General features: G+C 48.6%; 1 protein-coding gene across 1 annotated transcript; it reads left to right on the top strand.

Moving 5' to 3' along the window:
* Positions 1–297: 297 nt before the first annotated feature.
* Acp6 (acid phosphatase 6, lysophosphatidic) lies at positions 298–16,780 on the top strand. Its single transcript, XM_032897664.1, has 10 exons — positions 298–829; positions 6,961–7,089; positions 7,194–7,324; positions 7,653–7,729; positions 9,456–9,543; positions 9,921–10,053; positions 12,398–12,498; positions 14,431–14,526; positions 15,846–16,011; positions 16,593–16,780. Exons 1-10 carry the CDS (start codon positions 647–649, stop codon positions 16,728–16,730), a joined length of 1,242 nt encoding a protein of 413 aa, XP_032753555.1. The 5' UTR covers positions 298–646; the 3' UTR covers positions 16,731–16,780.
* Positions 16,781–17,838: the final 1,058 nt, after the last annotated feature.

The raw sequence follows: 17,838 nt of genomic DNA, 5'->3' as shown, positions 1-17,838 counted from the left end.
TCATTTCCTCCCTACTCACAGGCAAACAAACCCTCAAGGGAAAGAAAGCAGACTACCTGGGGCTTCTAAGTCTTAGGCTGAAGACTGGCGGGGTGGGGATTGGGGCGTGGGCGGCATGGGGGCGGGACCTTCAGCGTGGCGGGGGGCCGACGGAACGGCCCTCCCTGGGGACCTCGGCCACGCACAGCATTGTGGGAGTTGTAGTTTTTACGGGTCAGGGTTTCCAGATCGGACAAAGTCTCGGGACTCATTTTCCCGTGCTCCTGTGCGAAGACTTAATTGGGGCAGGTCCATGGGAGGGCAACAAATTGCTTAGGAGCTTGGTTATAAAATGTGGTCTCGAATCCCAAGTGTCCGTGTAACTCCTGATTTTGCGGCCTCTCTTTCACCCGGTTTGAAGTGCAAGTTTCAGGTCCAAGCAGGAGCGGCTAGCGTCGTCTGGGCTTAAACTACGATACAGTCTTTCTGCTCCCACCCATTTCTCTCCAACCAGGCTCCCGCCCCTCGGGCCTTACTGTCGCCGGGTCGCCCCGCTAGAGTCGCTTGTTCTGAGAGCTGGATGCACTTGCCCTCCAGTCCCCGCGAACTTCTGAGTAGCTGCTGAGCCCCGGTGCCTGCCGAGCCCTCAGCTTCCACAGCCTCCAGCATGCGCGTGTGGGCCCCCGTGGGTGTCCTGGCTTCTCTGGCTTACTGCTTCCACCAGCGGAGGGTGGCTCTGGCCGAGCCGCGGGCGCCGGTGAACCGCAACTTACTGGAGCTGAAAATGGTGCAGGTGGTGTTTCGACACGGGGCACGGAGTCCGCTCAAGCCGCTCCCGCTGGAGGAGCAGGTAAGAGGCGGCCCACGTAGGGCTTCGTGGGGACACACCTTAGCATCCTCCTTGGCTCAGAGGGGCTTGGGCTGGGTCCTGACCAGAGGGAAACAGCAGTACACTGGCCCTCAGGCTCTGGCCTGGAGCCATCCTCACCCCCACCCCACCAGTGTATAAGCCTTCCTGGCTAGGGAAGCTCCCCAAACTTTCAGTTTCGAGGTGTAGTGTAACTTTTCAAAGCTGCATAGGCATGGCCATGGGGGGGTCTTATTTAAATGCAGATTCTGATTCGGTGGATGTGGAGTTGAATCACGTTTAGCAGTTCTGTGGTTGAACTTGAGTTCAGGGATGCAGTGGATCTTTTAAGTGCCTGTTTCGCCGGTTGTTAGTGGCAGAGACCTTTGAACCAGGAGCTATCTTTAATGCTACCTCAGTGCAGAGCAAGCTGGCGCCTTTGGGACCAGATCTTAATACAGATTTTTATCTTAGGCTTGCCAGAGGCCATTTGAGATCTCATGAAGTCTTATTGCTGACAAGAACAGGTTTAGAAATCTGGAAAGGATTTGTGGTAAGAAGGGTGAGATTAATTGGCTAGGCTTGTGGCAATAAGTCAGGATAATTATGATTAAAGCACAAATAATTAGCTTTTTGTTTTAAAAATGATTGCCTAACAGGTGAAAAAGAATAGGGCATCAGAAGTCCCTAAGGCCCCGTGTTGAATTTACCTGTGGAGTATGTATTTCTTCAGTTAGATATACTCTTCATGGTCGTTTCTCTTTCCTGAGGTGCTGTGAATTACAGCTTCAACCCAAGATCTGGTCTCTAAAGACACATGAAAAAGTCAAGCCATCAGGGCACCTCTTACAGAAATAAACATATTTTAGCAGGCGTTTATCTACCAGATCTCCAGTTTGCCTCTTTTTATGGCTATAGTACTTTCTGGTACTGCAACTCTTTTTGCCTCTTTGATCCCCACCCACTCCATGCCTTTAACATTAGGTCTCTGAAGTTTACTTCGTCTACACATGCCCCATCTCTTGCACCCCTGTTCTTCTCTATTCTTACTAGAGAGCGTGAGAGAGAGATATTTATGTTTTAGACAAAAATTACCAGTGATAGCCCAGAATAAATTTCTCTGATTCTGGACCCAGTGTATACAGACAGTGCAAATACCTATCTATCAGCCTGTACTTGTGGATTCCAGTATAGAACTGGCTTCACTGACATGCTTTGACAAGATATCGCCATTCTATGCTGAGGGAACTGGGAGAAACAGGCCTACTCAATTCATCACTGGAAAAGTATTCATTATATTATTCCAGCCTCTTTGAATTGAAAAGAAAAATAGGTGTAAATCCTTTCGGGTGTGTGTGTGTGTGTGTGTGTGTGTGTGTGTGTGTGTGTGTACCAGTTGGTATGTGGCGGGAATCTTACACCTTTATGACGGAAGCTCCTAGTAATCCCAGCTTCATTATCTATGAAATGTGGAGACTAATTCCATGGCCTTGCTTTATAGTATGAATAAGAATAATGCTTTAACTTCCCTCTCATATACTTCAGACTGTAGGCTGCTACTTTAAGATTTAAAAAGGATTTTGGGGTGTGGAGGTGTGGTGGGTGGGGGGTGTGTGGGCCTGAAAAGCTAGAAGAGGATTCTAGATCCTTTGGATCCATTGGATCTCCTGGAACTGGAGTTACAGGTGGTTAGGAGGTGGTTATCACGTGTGATGGTGCTGAGGGTGCTGAGAACAGACTGAAGTCCCTGGAGCAAGCACACTTAGCCGCTGAGTTGTCTCTCCAGCCCTGGACAGAAGAGCATGTCTGGTTTTCATGGATAAAGTCTGCGCAAAAGCCTGGCCTCCTATGACCTGTTTCTGGATATCGTCTCTCAAGTTTTCTTTTCACTATCCATGGTTGTGGAATTTTCTAGCCTTTCTTATTCTGCTATTGTCAGAACAGACTACATCGCAACAACTAAAAGACGAAAATTACCTTTGCTACAGTTTCTTATTTCTGACTGGTTTAGACAGCTCTATTCTCATTGGATCAGTTTTCCTAAAGGTCCTTACAAGGAGGCATTGTTTTAACAGTAGAAGTTTTGCCGAATTGTTCTTACGGTTTGGATAACAAGTGATCTGTCCTGCCAAAAGGCTGTGTTTTGGAAATAGAGTCTTGGAACTTGGTTGAACACGTCTCTGACCTTCAGAGTAGCTCCAAATCCACTTTCAAACAAACTTTTGACCTTTGCTTTCAGCTCCCCCCCTTCCCCCCCGGCTTCTTCCAGACAATGGCAAGGTCACCCCGATAGGAAAGTCTCTCAAACTCTCATGATACTCAGCCTACTGTAGTTCCTGGTTAAGTTCTTGTCTGCCTTTGACAGGGTGAGAAGGTGAGGAGGAAAGCATGTTATGTTGCTTAATTCTTGCCCAAAGCTCAGCTGAGAGAAGCATCTATGAAGGATGTGTGTGTTCCTTCATTCCGCTGGGGTTCTAAGCCCTGCCAGGAGATTGAATTCTTCAGAGATGGTAGGGGACTTTAGAGCAGTGGCTCGGCAGTTGAGAGCATTTACTGCTCTCGTAGAGGACCCTGGTTCCCAGCACCTGCATGGCTACTCAAAATGATATGCCCAGTTCCAGGGCCTCCGCTGCACTCTGGGCTCTGTGGGCACCAGGCACACGTGTGCTCAGACAGATGTGCATGCTGGCCAAACATTCATACACACTGAAAAAAAAAAATGTCACGCCTGGGTCCCCCTCCTAGACATTCAGATTTAATTGGTGCAGGGTATCCGAGCATGGTGGTCACATCTTTTCTCTGGTGCTTTAGAAATACTTGGGTGCTAGAGCTGAGAAGTGGACACCCCACCCCATAAAATCCAGATGTGATTAGCCTGGATTGACGCTCAGACCTCGGCAACTTAAAAATTCCTGTGATGCCTCATGTACAGCCAAGACTGTTCCGAAAACCTTATCCTGGAAGGTTTGCGTGGTTTTTGTTTCCTTTTTTTAACACGGGATGTAACCAGTCCATACCACCATGGAGTTGCCTTCCTAGGGTTGTGATGTGGTGGGATCTTTATGCTAAGTTGAAGGAGCAGGGAGACAACCGGAAAGATGTCCGCTTCATTCTGCCATCTGCCTTAGGAGGCACGGTGGGAGGAATTTGTTAGCTTTAGGGGTGGTGAACTTCTCCTGAGCTGTTGCTTGTTTGTATCTTTGTCTAGCCAAGTTCTAAAAGCCAGAGAGTGTGGTCCGGAATCTACCCCTTCACAATAAGCATGCGCTGTTGGCCATGTGCAGCTTTTGTTAGCCTCACATCTGCATTCCTTTGTCCTTACTCTTGCTTGTCACTGTTACTTTGAGTCAGTCACTTTAAATTATGGCCTTCACATTGCTGTCACCTAATTTTCTTTTGAGATTTATTATTTTTCTTTTAGTTGATACGTTTATGTGTGTGTTTGCCTTCATGTATGTCTGTGCACCACAAGGCTGCCTGGCGACCTTGGAGGCCAGAGAACCATTAGATCCCCTAGACCTGGGGTTATAGGATGTTGTAAGCTTCCGTGTAGATGCTGGGAATTCAGTCCTTGTCTTCGGGAAGATCAGTAAGTGCTCTTAACCACAGAGCCATCTCCTCAGCCCCCTGATTTTTCTCTTTAAAGATGATGTGTCTATAGTTATATGAATATATGAGGTAAACCGATGAAGTGAGTCTCTCCTCTGACTTCATCCTCTAAAACAAGATCTTGATTTGAAGCCTGGACTTCACTTCATAGTGACTGCTTCTGGGGTGGTATTCATACCCAGGGGCAGGAACAATGGCTCAGCAGTTAAGAGCATTGACTGCTCCTAGAGAAGACTTTGGTTAGGTTCCCAGCACCTGCATGGCCTCCAATCACTATGCGTGGTTTGAGTTACTCTTCACTGCTCACTGACTGAACAGCAGGAAGTGTGTGGGGTGGGGCACAGCATGCATGAATGGATGTATCCTCCACCCTTGAGAATCCGAATCATGTGCTCAGACTCAACATGACCTGGTCAGCAAGAATTGTCCCTGGGAAGCGCCATAGGTCCTCTGATGGCGAATGTGCTTAGAGACTACCTATGGGGTCTGAGTGGCTCTGTGGACTGTGCTTCCGGTTCTGTGGATTTCACCAGAAGGGAAGCTTGGTGCGAGCTCTAAAGGAATTCACACTGTGGTGAAGGAGATGAAACAGATCCAGATCCGACTTAGGGGAATGTGCTGAGAGTGGGAACTCCAAGGAGGGAGCTTGCCCTACTCTAACCTGACTGAAGCAATCACAGCTTTACTGTTCTGCCCTGTCTTAGCTTCAGTGAGGGCATCTCTGTGTGCCCTGCCCTCAGGAGACACAGGGCTCAAGACCAAAGCCATATTTGTCTTTATTCTTCCTGCCCACCTTCTAGTCCTGCCCCAAGATGGAGCTGTGTCCACCCACACACTGTGTCTTACTGGGATATTGTACAGCTGCCTCCGCTGTAGCCTTAGATGGAACCCTTTAAGTCTCGCTGACACGTCAGAACCAGCTCTCCTATGTTCATTGTGATTGTGACATGTGCCACTGGCATTCAGACAACTCTGTGGGGACATGATCCTTTCACAATACTGGTAGTGTGCCAGGGGGCTGGGCCCTGGGTGCCTACTGCTTCACCTGGGAAAACCGCTATTTTAGCTTTTATGTTAGTGTTCTGAAGTTCACCTGTCATGCGTTCAGGCGTTTGCTTGTCTGCGTCCCTGTTGTTGCATCAAGAAGTGCATCAAATGTTCCTTTTGAGACCTCCTGAGGAAGAACTGCGGCTGGCTTCAGGCTGTGGCGGCTGTGTCTGGTGTCTTGGAGGACACACTTACTTCTGCTGTGTCCGGGCTGTCATTTAAGTTCCTGGGTTGCTTCCTCTAAAATGGAAACCTAGGAAAGGCCAAATCTGACTCTCTGATAATTGGTGTCTTCCGCGGGATCTGGGAGATCTCCGGTGCTGTTAATTGTATCCAGAGTAGAGAACCGATAGATGGCTCAGTCTCTATTCTGTGGAAGCTGTCTACCGAACAGGACAGACGAGTGAAGGAACTTGCCTGGCACAGTGTGATTTAGGTTTCTGAAGAGCCAGTGAACCTGCCGTGCAAGCCCAGGCCCGTGGCCACAGCTTCTTGAGTTATATGCAGTGAGTAGAATTTTCCTTCAGGGACTGTGACAGTAGGGAGTCACGGGTTTGAGTTTTATTTAGAATGGAGAGTTGTGTTCACGCTGAAAGAATTAATAGGTCGTGAAGAAGAGCTGGTATATGGGCTAGAACAGCAGTTCTCAACCTGAGGGTCGTAACCCCTTTGGGGGTCGTCCACAAGGAGTAGCCTAAGATCATCGGAAAATACACATTTGCATTATTGTTCATAACAGCAAACTTACTGTGGGAGTAAGTAGCAATGGGAGTAATCGTGTGGTTGGGGTCACCATGACATGAGGGACGGTACTAAAGGGTCACAGCATTAGGAAGCTTCTGGACTAGAAGAATACCACATTGGACTCTGAAGGAGTGAGAGTCTCAGGGGTCAGTTGAGATGTGAGACCTGTGATGCTCTGAAAATCATCCAGTTGAGGCAGGGGCCAGATTAGGAGGACTGGAGGAAGACGGAAGGGAGGAAGGTGACCGTAGATAATAGCAAGTAGTTTCAGAAACTAAAGAACAGGAAGTAGGCGATAGTGACACCAGGGGTTCTGCTGAGTCCTGGGTGTGGATTTTGGGGCATGGCAGCTGCACATCGATCGATTCCTTAGAAACTGTTGCTAACGTGGCAGCCACTGGGATCACGTTTAATTCATTCCTTCACTTACCACTCATTCCTTCATCCACTCACTCACTGAGTCACTGCACGCTAAGCAGCCGGCTTCTTCTCCCCAGGGTCAAATGGGACGAGTGCTGTGACTGAGTGAGCCAAGGACACCAGGAGTAGTAAATCATGGCCACCTCTCCCTTCGGTTGGAAGGAGCATTCAGGTTTCTTTCCTTCCTTTCCAAGGAGAGATTGTAGGCCTGGTGTCGAGTGCTTTGGGTCACATATTCCAGAGGCCACAGGATGTCAGCGCTGTGAGCTTCGAGAACTTTTATTCAACTATGTCATTTTTTATGGTCACAACAGGTGGAGTGGAACCCCGAGCTTTTAGAGATCCCTCCTCAAACTCTGTTTGAGTACACTGTCGCCAATCTAGCCGGGGGCCCGAAACCTCATTCTCATTACGACACTGAATACCACAGGACCGTCTTGAATGTGAGTGGCACTGAGAAGCCCACAGCAGAGCTTCAGGGAGTCTTCTCTGGGCTGAGTTGAGCCGCCGAGTGTCCAACCTTTTCTTTGTCTATGCCCTACTTTAGGGTGGCATGTTTGCTGGGCAGCTGACCAAAGTGGGCATGCAGCAGATGTTTGCCCTTGGAAAGAGACTGAGGAAGAATTACGTGGAAGATATCCCCTTCCTTTCGCCAATCTACAACCCACAAGAGGTCTTGTGAGTCATAGACAAGGAGATACTTACTCATTTAAAGTCTTGAGCATGAGTAACCTATCCCAACCCCCACTCTCGTCCAAGGTGATTGGGGGGCACCAGACCACCACTGAGCAGTTACCTTTGTGTCACAATCTTCTGTGGACAGGTAGTCACTGGAGGCCGCAGCCATTGGCTTTCAGGTCCTGGGGACAGCCAGTCTGTAGAGAGGAAAGGCTTTCTCCCGGTGGGACCCTGTGTGTGGTTTGGAGAGGTGCACAGCTGCTCCGTCCTCAGCTGCTCTCCAGCCCTGTGTGAGCATCCCTGCCTCTGTATGTTCGTTTCTCTCCAGCGTTCGCTCCACCAACATGTTTCGGAATCTGGAGTCTACTCGGTGCTTGCTGGCTGGGCTTTTCCAACGTCAGAAAGGTTTGTGTTGTAGTCTGAAAGTCACCCCTGTGCTGTGGGAGCTCGCTTCTCCTCACTTCCAAAGCCTCCCTTCTCTCCCTCCATGCCTGCTCTCTTGAGTCCCTCCTGCACTCATGGCTTCTAGTTGCTCCGGTTGTAGGGGGTCCTTCAACATCCAGCCTTCCATTGACCTTGCCAACCTGACCTCCAGGTCCCTCTGCTTCCCGACTCCTCGGGCTCCTAAACAAGTTGTAGAGGGTGACCCTGTCCAGTCTTGTGAACAGTAGTGAGGCACTACAGAAAAACCAAGACTGCTGCCATTGCCCTGATCTCAATGATAACCCCCAGCCTAACCTCCATGGTGTTCCCTGGCTCTGCTCGGCCTTTCTTAGTTGAAAGAATTGTCGAGTTGGAGTCTTAAAGTAATCACTGAATGATTATAGTCGGCAACTTCCAAACTTCACCACCGAGGGTTGCACTCCTCCCTGCCTTCCTGGATCCCATGTGAGGCCTATGTTACCCACATCCCTGTGACCAAACATCTGACAGAGACAGCTGAAGGGAAGAAAGGTTCATTTTAGCTTGAGGTTTCAGAGCAATGGAAGGCTGTCATGGAGAGGCGGCTGTGGCAGAAGCGGGGCAGCAGGAACCTGCCCGGCTCCTCTTTCCCTGTCTGTGGCCCTCAGAGTGGGAGGCGGTGAGTGTTCACGCTGTGACAGGCTAAGCTGAGCCTGAGGCAGGTGTAGCCTCCTGAGGCCTGGCTCTGCTAATGTAACTGCCAGCTAGGCTCACCCTGTGAATGCTCTACGTTTCCCTGCACCCCTTCCTCCCCTCTAGGGAACAAGCCTGTGATTCAAGCCCCAACATTCAAACCCATCAAATGAGGCCATGTTTTTAACATTTATAATTGATTCCAATCTGCGTTAAAGCACTCTTCTAAACATTAGGTAATCACGACCTAACTGGTATTAGGACATTAAGTGCCACTGCTTACAGAGATTCTTGTTTTGTTTAGCTTCTAGAAGTATCTTAAATGGAAGTAGAGTTTCTATCACACTTTGAATGGTAGTAGGCTCTTCTGGGCCGAGGAGGTTCGCCCTACATCTCAGCTGGTTTGGGTGCTGCTACTAACTCTGCCTGAAGCCAGCCTCTCACACACTGTGTGCCTAGCAAGCCAAGCACACAGGGCAGGCTGCCCCTTCTAGGGAGCCCTCAGACTGGGGAATGAGCCATAAGGCCTGATCTTCTGAAAGCTCCTTCCTTATACACCTCCAAAAAGGCAAATGTCCCCTTCCCAGAAACACTGTTGGTGACTCAGGAGGAGGCTTCTGAGCAGAGAGTAGCCTGTGTTAAGTCACCGTTTTGACCTATAGAAGTGAATTGGGGGAAACAAAATAACCCAATTCTGATGAAGTGGAGACCAGCTATTCTGTGTTAGGATGCTCACATGCCAGTCCTGGTTGTGCCTGGGGTAGGGAATCTTTGGAGTGAGTCAGGGAAGCACCCATCCGATCTAGGTCTGAGCCTGTTCTGGTCTCTGGCCCAGTAGGAGGGTGTGTGGGCTAGACAACAAAGCTTGGAGAACTGTGGGCAAGCCAGGGCAGGAACTGCTGGTAAGGTTGACCTTGGGCCCTTTGGCCTGTGTTGGCTCTGTAGACAAAGGGAAGCAGAAGGCAGAAGTGTGGGGGGTCTTGGAAAAGTGAGCTGAGTCCCCTACTTACTACCTGTGTTTCCTCTTTCCTTCCAGAATCTGTCATCATCCATACCGATGAGGCAATCTCTGAAGTCCTGTACCCCAACTATCAGAGCTGCTGGAGCCTGAGAGAGAAGACCAGGTAACAGACTTCTCTAGCTCTTGCTGAGTTGACTGGGGTGCTCAGGCCCTTCTGGGGCTAAGACTAATCAGGAGCAGAAAGAGTATGGTTTCCAGACAGGCCTGAGCCGTGCATTGGTTTCAGTAAAATAGGTAGAAACCTCCGAGGGATAGGATTTGGGAACTTTAGCCTTTTATTCTAACCCTAGTTCTCACTAACTTACAAGTCATTTAGCTTCTTGGCACCTTAATGTGTTCACTGTAAAACAGGAATAATACTGCTAACCATACCAGCTTGCTGTAAGGATGGCATGGGATTGTAAACTCTGAACAGAGTTACATTTCGTAAACTACTGATCACTGTACAATAACAGTAGACGAGTCTGTGGGTGTTGGCAGGGGCCGGAAGAAGGCTGCCATTTCTCAGCCAGGCATCTTGGAGGATTTGGAAAAGGTGAAGGCTGGGGTGGGCATCGCCGACAGTGACAACGTGGACTTCTTCATTCTCCTGGACAACATGGTTGCTGAAGAGGTAGGATAACTGTTTCTCCAGGGTCCTGGGTTTGGGGAGCCATGGGTATGGGGTGGCTCCTAACTTGGAACTTACTGGAAGTCCCTCGGGTCCGCAGGCTGCTGCAATGGGATTTGTAAATGGGGTGCATGTGAGGACTGAAGGGCCCAGATCAACAGAGCAGGGGTAAGAGCAGTAAGCTGACCCCCAGACAGGACTCACAGTTCTAGATTAGTTTCCGGAAGTTCATTTCCTAGATTACCTGACCTGTGCTTCCTGGAGTGGGGACAGTAGGGCTTGGTTATGAGTAACCATACCATGTTTCTATGTGTATATGTACACATATGTTTGGAAGTCACAGGACAACCTCAGACCCTTTCTGCAGAATATATCCACCTTGGCTTTTGAGAGAGTCTCTAACTGGGCTAGATTAGTAAGCATGATAGATATTTATCTGGCTAGTAGACTGCAGGGATCCGCCCGTCTCTGTGCCCCAGTGCTGGAGTTGTAAGCTTGTGCCACCACCACTGGGGTGGGAATGCGGGCTCTCAAGCTTGTACAGCAGGCACTTCACTGGGTGATTATCTTCCCAGCCCAAGTTTTGCTTTCTTTGAGACAGGATCTAGCTGTGCAGCTCAGAATCTCTGCTTCAGACTCCTGAGTGCTAGGGTTACAGGTGTGTGACGCCCCGTGCTCTACTTGTCAATTTAGTACTTTCCAGGGTCCAGAACCTTCCGGGTTCCTTGTTCATTGTGTCACGTTTTAGAGAGTCTGCATGGGTCAGCATTTTAAGACTCTGGGCTGGGTGGGGTGCACAGTCCTATATCCCAGCATTTATCCCAGCATTTATCATGCAAGAGCCTCAAAAGTGGGAAGCTAGCCTGGCCCACACGGTGAGATTCTGCCTCAGATTACTATAGTAATGTGTTTATATTTAAATCTTGGGCTGGTGACATGGCTCGTTGGGCAAAAATGCTCACCTCCAAGCTGAACAACATGCATTTGACCCCCAGTGTCCACATGGTAGAGGAGAGAACTGATGGCCATGAGTTATCCTCTGACTGTCACATGCTCACTGTAGCAGTGCATCCTCCACCTCCTCAGGCACTCGCACATGCTTCCATGTACACACACACACACACACACACACACACACACACACGCGCGCGCGCTTATATGCATACACACATACATACATGTGCACTTACATGTATACACATACTTACATGTATATACACAGCTACGTGCTTGTACACATATACACACTTGCATACATACAGTTACATGAATACACATGTACTTAGATGTATACACCTAGTTACATGCTTACACATATACATATGCATGCACACATATTTGCTTACATGTGTACACAGACCTGTATATACACAATTACATGTTTACATGCATGCACATATACACATGTATACACACTTGTATGTGCACATATACATGTGAATACATATGCACATACAATCGAACAATCCATGTAAAAATTTGAGATCTGTAAAGTAATCTGGTTAATCCTTTAGACTATTTTCCTCAATTTGATTTATCCATAAAATCTTTGTGTATTAAAAATATACATATTACATTTTATGAATGCATATAATGTTTATGTAATATAAACATGTTATTAGAATGCATTGAAATGTGTGTTCCATCTCCTGCAGTGATAGCCTCACACAGTGGGAGCGCTTCTTTGGACTGAAGCGCCGATGCCCAAAGGCAGTGTGAGGTCTTTTTCCTTCTCTTATGGAAATGACTATGTCCCCAAGGCACCAATGCGCCTAGTGCTTATGTGTAGTAAATGTAATGTTATATGGCAAGGGTTCATGAAAAGAATCATATGGCATACAGTTTCTAAAATCATTTTAAGGAAAATAAACATCAAATGAAATTTGTCAATTTCTTGACATATTTTATTCTGCATTAATAGTTAAAAATTGCTTTTTTAAACTTGGACCGCATGGGAGCCATCATGGGATACGAAACAGTTTTTACAATTCTGTGCCTATATGGAGCTAGAGAGATGACTCAGCAGTTAAGAGCATTACTAGCTTCTCTTCCAGAGGACCAGGTTCAGTTCCCAGCACATATGATGTCTGTAACTTCAGTTCCAGGGGATATGACATCCTTACATAGACATATATGCAGGCAAAACACCAATGTATGTGAAATAAAAGTAATCAAATCTTAAAAGACAAAGAGCAATTCTGTGCCTAGAGATCTGGAGAATCAGTTTTAGAGGACCCGAGGACATAGGCTTCCCAGGAAGAAACAGGCCCTGATGGTTTAATAGAAGCCAATTGGCACTTAGTAGGCAAGAAGTGCTTTCCTGTGACTTTGCCAGTGACCCTTACAGGCACACAGCCTTCTAAGCTCCCCGGAACTGAAGAGATTTGCCCAGCTGATTGAGCAGAGAGCTGTGGACATGGCCTTGTATATACTGCAACAGGAAGACAGGTGAGGGGTCATGCTTGGTCAGTGGCAGAGGCGCGTGCATGCCTGCATGCATGCCTGAGGGGGACGCTATCAGCCAGCACCTCTGTATGAAGAGCAGAACCCTCTCTGCTAGCCTACCCTCGGGCCTCTGCTCTTACTGGGTGGTGACTCACCCGTACCTCCATTCCCGTTACACAGAACCAGAGTGTCAGACTCATTTTACTTTCCAAAAGACTGAGGTGGAGGGGGTGGAAGGAAGAATCGATGTGCTACACTCTGTTACCATGGTTCGGTTTACAAATAATTCCTGTCCTCACTGCTCCGGAGGCAGCTTTTTCTGCTTTCATAGGTAAAGGAACTAGACAGGGCCCACAGAGCCTCCTTCAAGAAGGATGGGTTGAGAGAGGCTGGCTACTTTTTCTGGGCTCATTTGGCCAGTGGCAGAGCTAGGACTGGTCCCAGATCCTCTGACCAATTTGCCGCCTTGTGCTGGTACTTGGGAACCTGTTCTGGAATGCCCGTTGCTTTTCTTTTCCTGATTAAGAGCATCCAGTTGCACTAAGGATAGGTGGGAACAGACCAAAGTGAAGGAATGATCCGGGAGTGTTGGCCTGGCTGGAAGGGAACAGTTAAGGTTTCAGGAATTGGCTGGGTCTGTTGTATAAGAAAAGAGCCCCTGGTCAGTTGGCTTGGAGTCAGCATGCCTGTGTGAGTGCTAGCCTTGGGCGAGCACAGCCAAACTACTCAGTTGCTGCCCACTGCCCTCCCTCCTGCAAGTCCACACAGAAACATGCTCAGTAAATACCTCAGGCTCTGTGGGCCATGCCTGGTCTGTGCGGCTTGGTTTTTATGCATCAGGAAGCAGCCATGGGCAACAGGCACACAGACGGGCATAGGTGTGTCCTAGTACACCTTATGAGAACAGGCAGGCAGCTTGTATCTGGCCACACTGCAGGTCTGGCCTGTGTACCTGGCCGGTGCATGCCACGTGCAGTGGTGGTTGGCCCCCCTTCCACCCTTGCTTACCATTCCTTCAGCTGTGAAGGTGGCAGTTTCTAAACTAGACTCGCACCAACCGTACCAGCCTCCTTCTCTTGTGTGCAATTAAGTATTTAGAATCCTAAGAGTGGTCCGTCATGTTCTAGTTTTTGGGATCCCCTCCCCCAATAAAAAGTGAGAGGCAATAAGTCTATTGTCACTTGGTAGCCTCCCTTTGCTTTGCTCAGTACTGTGAGCGTTGAGTTACCGTCACCTCTAGTCACGGGATGACCCAGAATGAAAGCGATGGGAGTGTGGCTCTGAGCTCACAGAGGGAGATGAGCAGGACTGGAAGAGGACAGTCCTTATGGCCCAGCTCCAGAACTTAGAGGTGGCTTCAGGGTGGCGAAGCAGGTGCTCCTCCCTTCCCAGTGCTTGTCCAGGGCCTTTTGGGATTTCTAAGTCTGTTCCCTCTACCTCCCCTCCCAGCTTTGCGCTTTGATTCCTCACACGTACTGTTGACATTTACTTATTGTGTGTGCGCACATGCATGTGACAGTGCGTGCACATGGAAGTGTATGAGGTGCGCACGTGCATGTGTGTGATGTATACGGTCGTGGGTGGGCTTCCTTCCACTATGTAGGTTCCCCATTTCTAACGGACTTAGAGGTAAGTGACCTTACTCTCTGAGCCATATCTCCAGCCCAGGGCCTACTCCCGTATAACTCCCCAAGTGTTTCCATCTCGGCTGCATTCATGGTAGATGTATATATCCTGATGTTTTTGTTGGAAGCCTTTGTTCACAGAGAACCCCCACACTTGATGCAAAGCCACATCTTCCCTTCGCTGTGCCCCCTGCATTACTTGTCTTTTCTTTGCCTCCTCTGACTGGGCCCTGAGGTCCTGAGGCAGGACTGACACCTCTCCTGGTGCTGAGTGCCTACCGGGTGCTTGAATGTTATTCATGGTTCACAGGGAAAGTATCCAGATGGCCGTGGGCCCATTCCTCTACATCCTGGAGGGAAACCTGCTCAAAGCTGTGGACCCTTCCACCCCACCCAGCAAGACCAGGTACCCAGCACAGTGAATGTTTATGTCACAGAGAGCCATGGGGGGGCTCTGGCTGCAGGGAGGGACCCAAGGGTATGGGGTCAAGAACCAGGCTGTCAGTGGCTGCAAGTCAGTGCTTACAAGGCCACGTCCTCCCAAGCAGTCCACAACTTTCTTACCTTCCTTCTGGGTATGGGTTTCCTAGAATGCTTTTATTTTAATGTCTCAAAGTCATTTTTCTTTTCTTTTTTAAAAACTAACTGGTTATCTGTCAAGCACATTAGTGTCACACTGGTTTGATATTGTAATAGTCCAAAACAGTGACGACTTGGTTGGAATCTTTTACTCGGTTTACAGAATGTCTGATCCCTGTACTTTTTAAAACACTGGAAACAGCTTGTGGGCTTTTATCCCCCATTTCATAGAGCCAGGGGCACCAGGCTAGGACCCTGGATTTGGAAAGTCTGTGTCCTGGGGACTAGTTCAGCAAATTGTGGTTTGCCAACAACGTCACAACCTGGAGACTTGTTTAAAAGTCCTGGGCCCCTCTCCATCCTGCCTGAGCAAAACCTGCATTTTAATCAGATGCACCTTAATGTTCAAGTACTGCCAGGGTGTGAGGAGAGGGGTAGGTCTGAGATAACACAGCCAGAAGCCTGCAGTGGGTGTGAGAGATGCCGGGAGCTGAGCTCCTAGTGAGGAAGCAGCATTTCCAACAGTAAACCATGCCTGTCCATCTGTCCATCACACACACCCGCACTGCATCTCCTACACCTTTTGCTCCTTGCCACTCTCCCCCTTGTGCCGGTCTCCTTGAGAGTCAGTAAAGTCCTTGACCATGCTTAGGAGAGAAGTGACGGCATTGAGCAGATACCATAAAATGGCTTCTTATGTTACTGGCTAAAGCTGTTTGGCAAACGTGGAAGACCAAGCAACTCAATATACATTTAAAACTAAGTAAAATGTCCAAACCTGCCAGGATCAGGGGTTACCCTCCTACACCCACAACAGTTATGGACTGGCAGGACCAGAGGGAGAAGAGAGGTAGGCCACACACCTCTCCTTTGAAACTCAGCAAGGGGGGAGCAAATGGGTGAGCGGGAAGGCGGAAGCGGGGAGAGTTGCCCCAGGGGTCGCCGTTCTCCTTGAGACTGGAGATTAGGAATAGGCCGTTCACCATCTGCTCCAGAGGAGTTTTAAACCAGCTCAGCTGACTGCTAGTTGCCCCTTGCTTCTGAGGTAGCTGCTGTTTTTCACTCAGAGGAGATAGGCGACGTCTTGGCCTCCTGGCGTCCTGATCCCAAGGCAAGCAGTTGTGGAGAACCATTTCCTTCTTGCAGGAAGATGTACCTCTATGCAACACACGATGTAACCCTCCTGCCTATGCTGTTGGCCTTGGGGATTTTTGACAACAAGTGGCCCCCGTTTGCTGTTGACCTGACCATGGAACTCTACCAGCACCAAAAATCTAAGGAGTGGTTTGTGCGGCTCTCTTACAACGGGAAGGTAAGAGCTCTGAAGTGAGAGTGGGCGGTGGCAAAGCACCCAGCCCTGCACGCCTGGTTTACTGTCAGGTGTCTCTTCTCAGGCCCAATGCAGTCCCAAGAGGTAGCCTCAGCTCTCTCAATCCCATGCACTTAGGGCAGTAGTTAGCCTGTGGTAGTGAGGTACAGCATGGCCACGTCTGCTCTATTACAGATCTCTTCTAGGAATAGGGCTACTCTCTAGCTCTCCTGAGTGTCTGCCAGGCTGTACCTCCTGACTGTGAGGCCCATTTTAGGAAGTCACAGAGGTGTCTTGGTACCCTGGCTGACTCAGCATTGTTGGTATCCAGGAGAGGAACTGTGTAGTCTGCAGGGGTGGTACTGTTAGCCCTTTTAGCTCACAGCCAGAACTCCATTAGGGCTCCTCAGTCTAGTCGGCGGTCAGGTTGCAATGCTTTTTTATTCTGGAAACTCAGGGTGGAGGGGCTCTTCCTGGCTGTTACATGTGTGCTCGTCCATACTGCATGGTTGAGACTGCTGGGCTCAAGTGAAGGCAGAGGGTGGAGCTCTCTGCGGACCTGCTGAGTTCTGTCTCTTCTGCAGGAGCAAGTACCAAGAGGCTGCCCTGACAAGCTCTGTCCACTGGACAAGTTCTTGAACGCCATGTCAGCTTACTCTGTAAGCCCAGAAAAATACCAAAGACTGTGCTCCCAAACATGGATAATGGAACTTGAAGAGTGACTTCTTTACACAGACAAGTTGATTTTTAAATAAAGTGCCTTTATATAAAAGAGAATCATGTTGAGACCAAAGCGGGGAGGGGGCCCTCTCTGTGACATGATTTCTTATTTTCTATCTATGCATGTTTTGCCTGTATGTAAGTCTTGTGTGCCACTTACATGCCTGGTGCCTACAGAATCCAGAGGAGGACATTGGATCCCCTGGAACTGGAGTTAGAGATGGTTGTGAGCTGCCTTGTGGATACTGGAAGCCAAACTTCCTCTGGAACAGTAGCCAGTGTTCTTAACCACTGAGCCATTTCTCCCGTGGCATGATTTCTAAGGTCAGAGCACTGGTGCGAGCCTAGGGAACTGTGAGCCTTTGGAACGCCAAGCTCTTTTCTTCTGTCAGTGGTACTCGGGCCCTGTTAAGTCTTGGTTATCAAAAGGGTGGTGGGTTCTGCCTTCAAGTTGTTGCAGTTCAGTGGAGAGAGACGTAAGTAATCAGTGGCTACAGTGCTGTGTGTCATAAGCTAGGACAATGTATTACGTACAGTGTTCTGAACATAGGGACAAACCTGCTCCTTCTAGTAAGGGTTACAAAGACAAGCCAAGAAGCCTTTTGGGGAAATACTAAGTTGACATGGGAGTAGTAGTTAGGGGTAATAAGTTCAGCGTTCATCAATAAATACAATACAGAATGTATGTAGACTTAAGGATAGAAATCACGTGATCATCTCAGTAAACAGAAAAGCCTTCTGGCAAAGTCCAACATCCCTGCATGGTTAAGGCTCTGAAGAAACTGGGAATAGAAGAAACATTCCTCAGCACAATAAGGGCTGTGTATGACAGACTTATAGCCAACATACAGTAAAGGAAAAACAAGTCAGAAACAAGACAACCATGTCCACTCCATTTACTCAATATGGTGCTTGAAGCTTTAGCTAGAGCCATAAGGCAAGAGAAAGAAAAGAAAGGCACACAGATAGGCAAGGAAGAAGTCAGATTATCCTGTGTGCAGATGGCATGGTCCTATCTTAGGAGACCTAAAGACTGCCCCAGGAAACATCTCATTAATGCTTAGCATAGTAGGATACAAAATCAACATACAGACATAAGCAGCCTTTTTA

This window comes from Rattus rattus, chromosome 3 (genome assembly GCF_011064425.1).
Source record: "Rattus rattus isolate New Zealand chromosome 3, Rrattus_CSIRO_v1, whole genome shotgun sequence".
Lineage (NCBI taxonomy): Eukaryota > Metazoa > Chordata > Mammalia > Rodentia > Muridae > Rattus > Rattus rattus.
This window is presented reverse-complemented; position numbering and strand designations above follow the sequence as displayed.

Coding starts and splice junctions, on each gene's coding strand:
- Acp6 (XM_032897664.1), top strand. CDS start 647: ATGCGCGTGTGGGCCCCCGTGGGTGTCCTGGCTTCTCTGGCTTACTGC. Junction 7,090..7,193: donor ACCACAGGACCGTCTTGAAT/GTGAGTGGCACT, acceptor GCCCTACTTTAG/GGTGGCATGTTTGCTGGGCA. Junction 9,544..9,920: donor AGCCTGAGAGAGAAGACCAG/GTAACAGACTTC, acceptor GGGTGTTGGCAG/GGGCCGGAAGAAGGCTGCCA.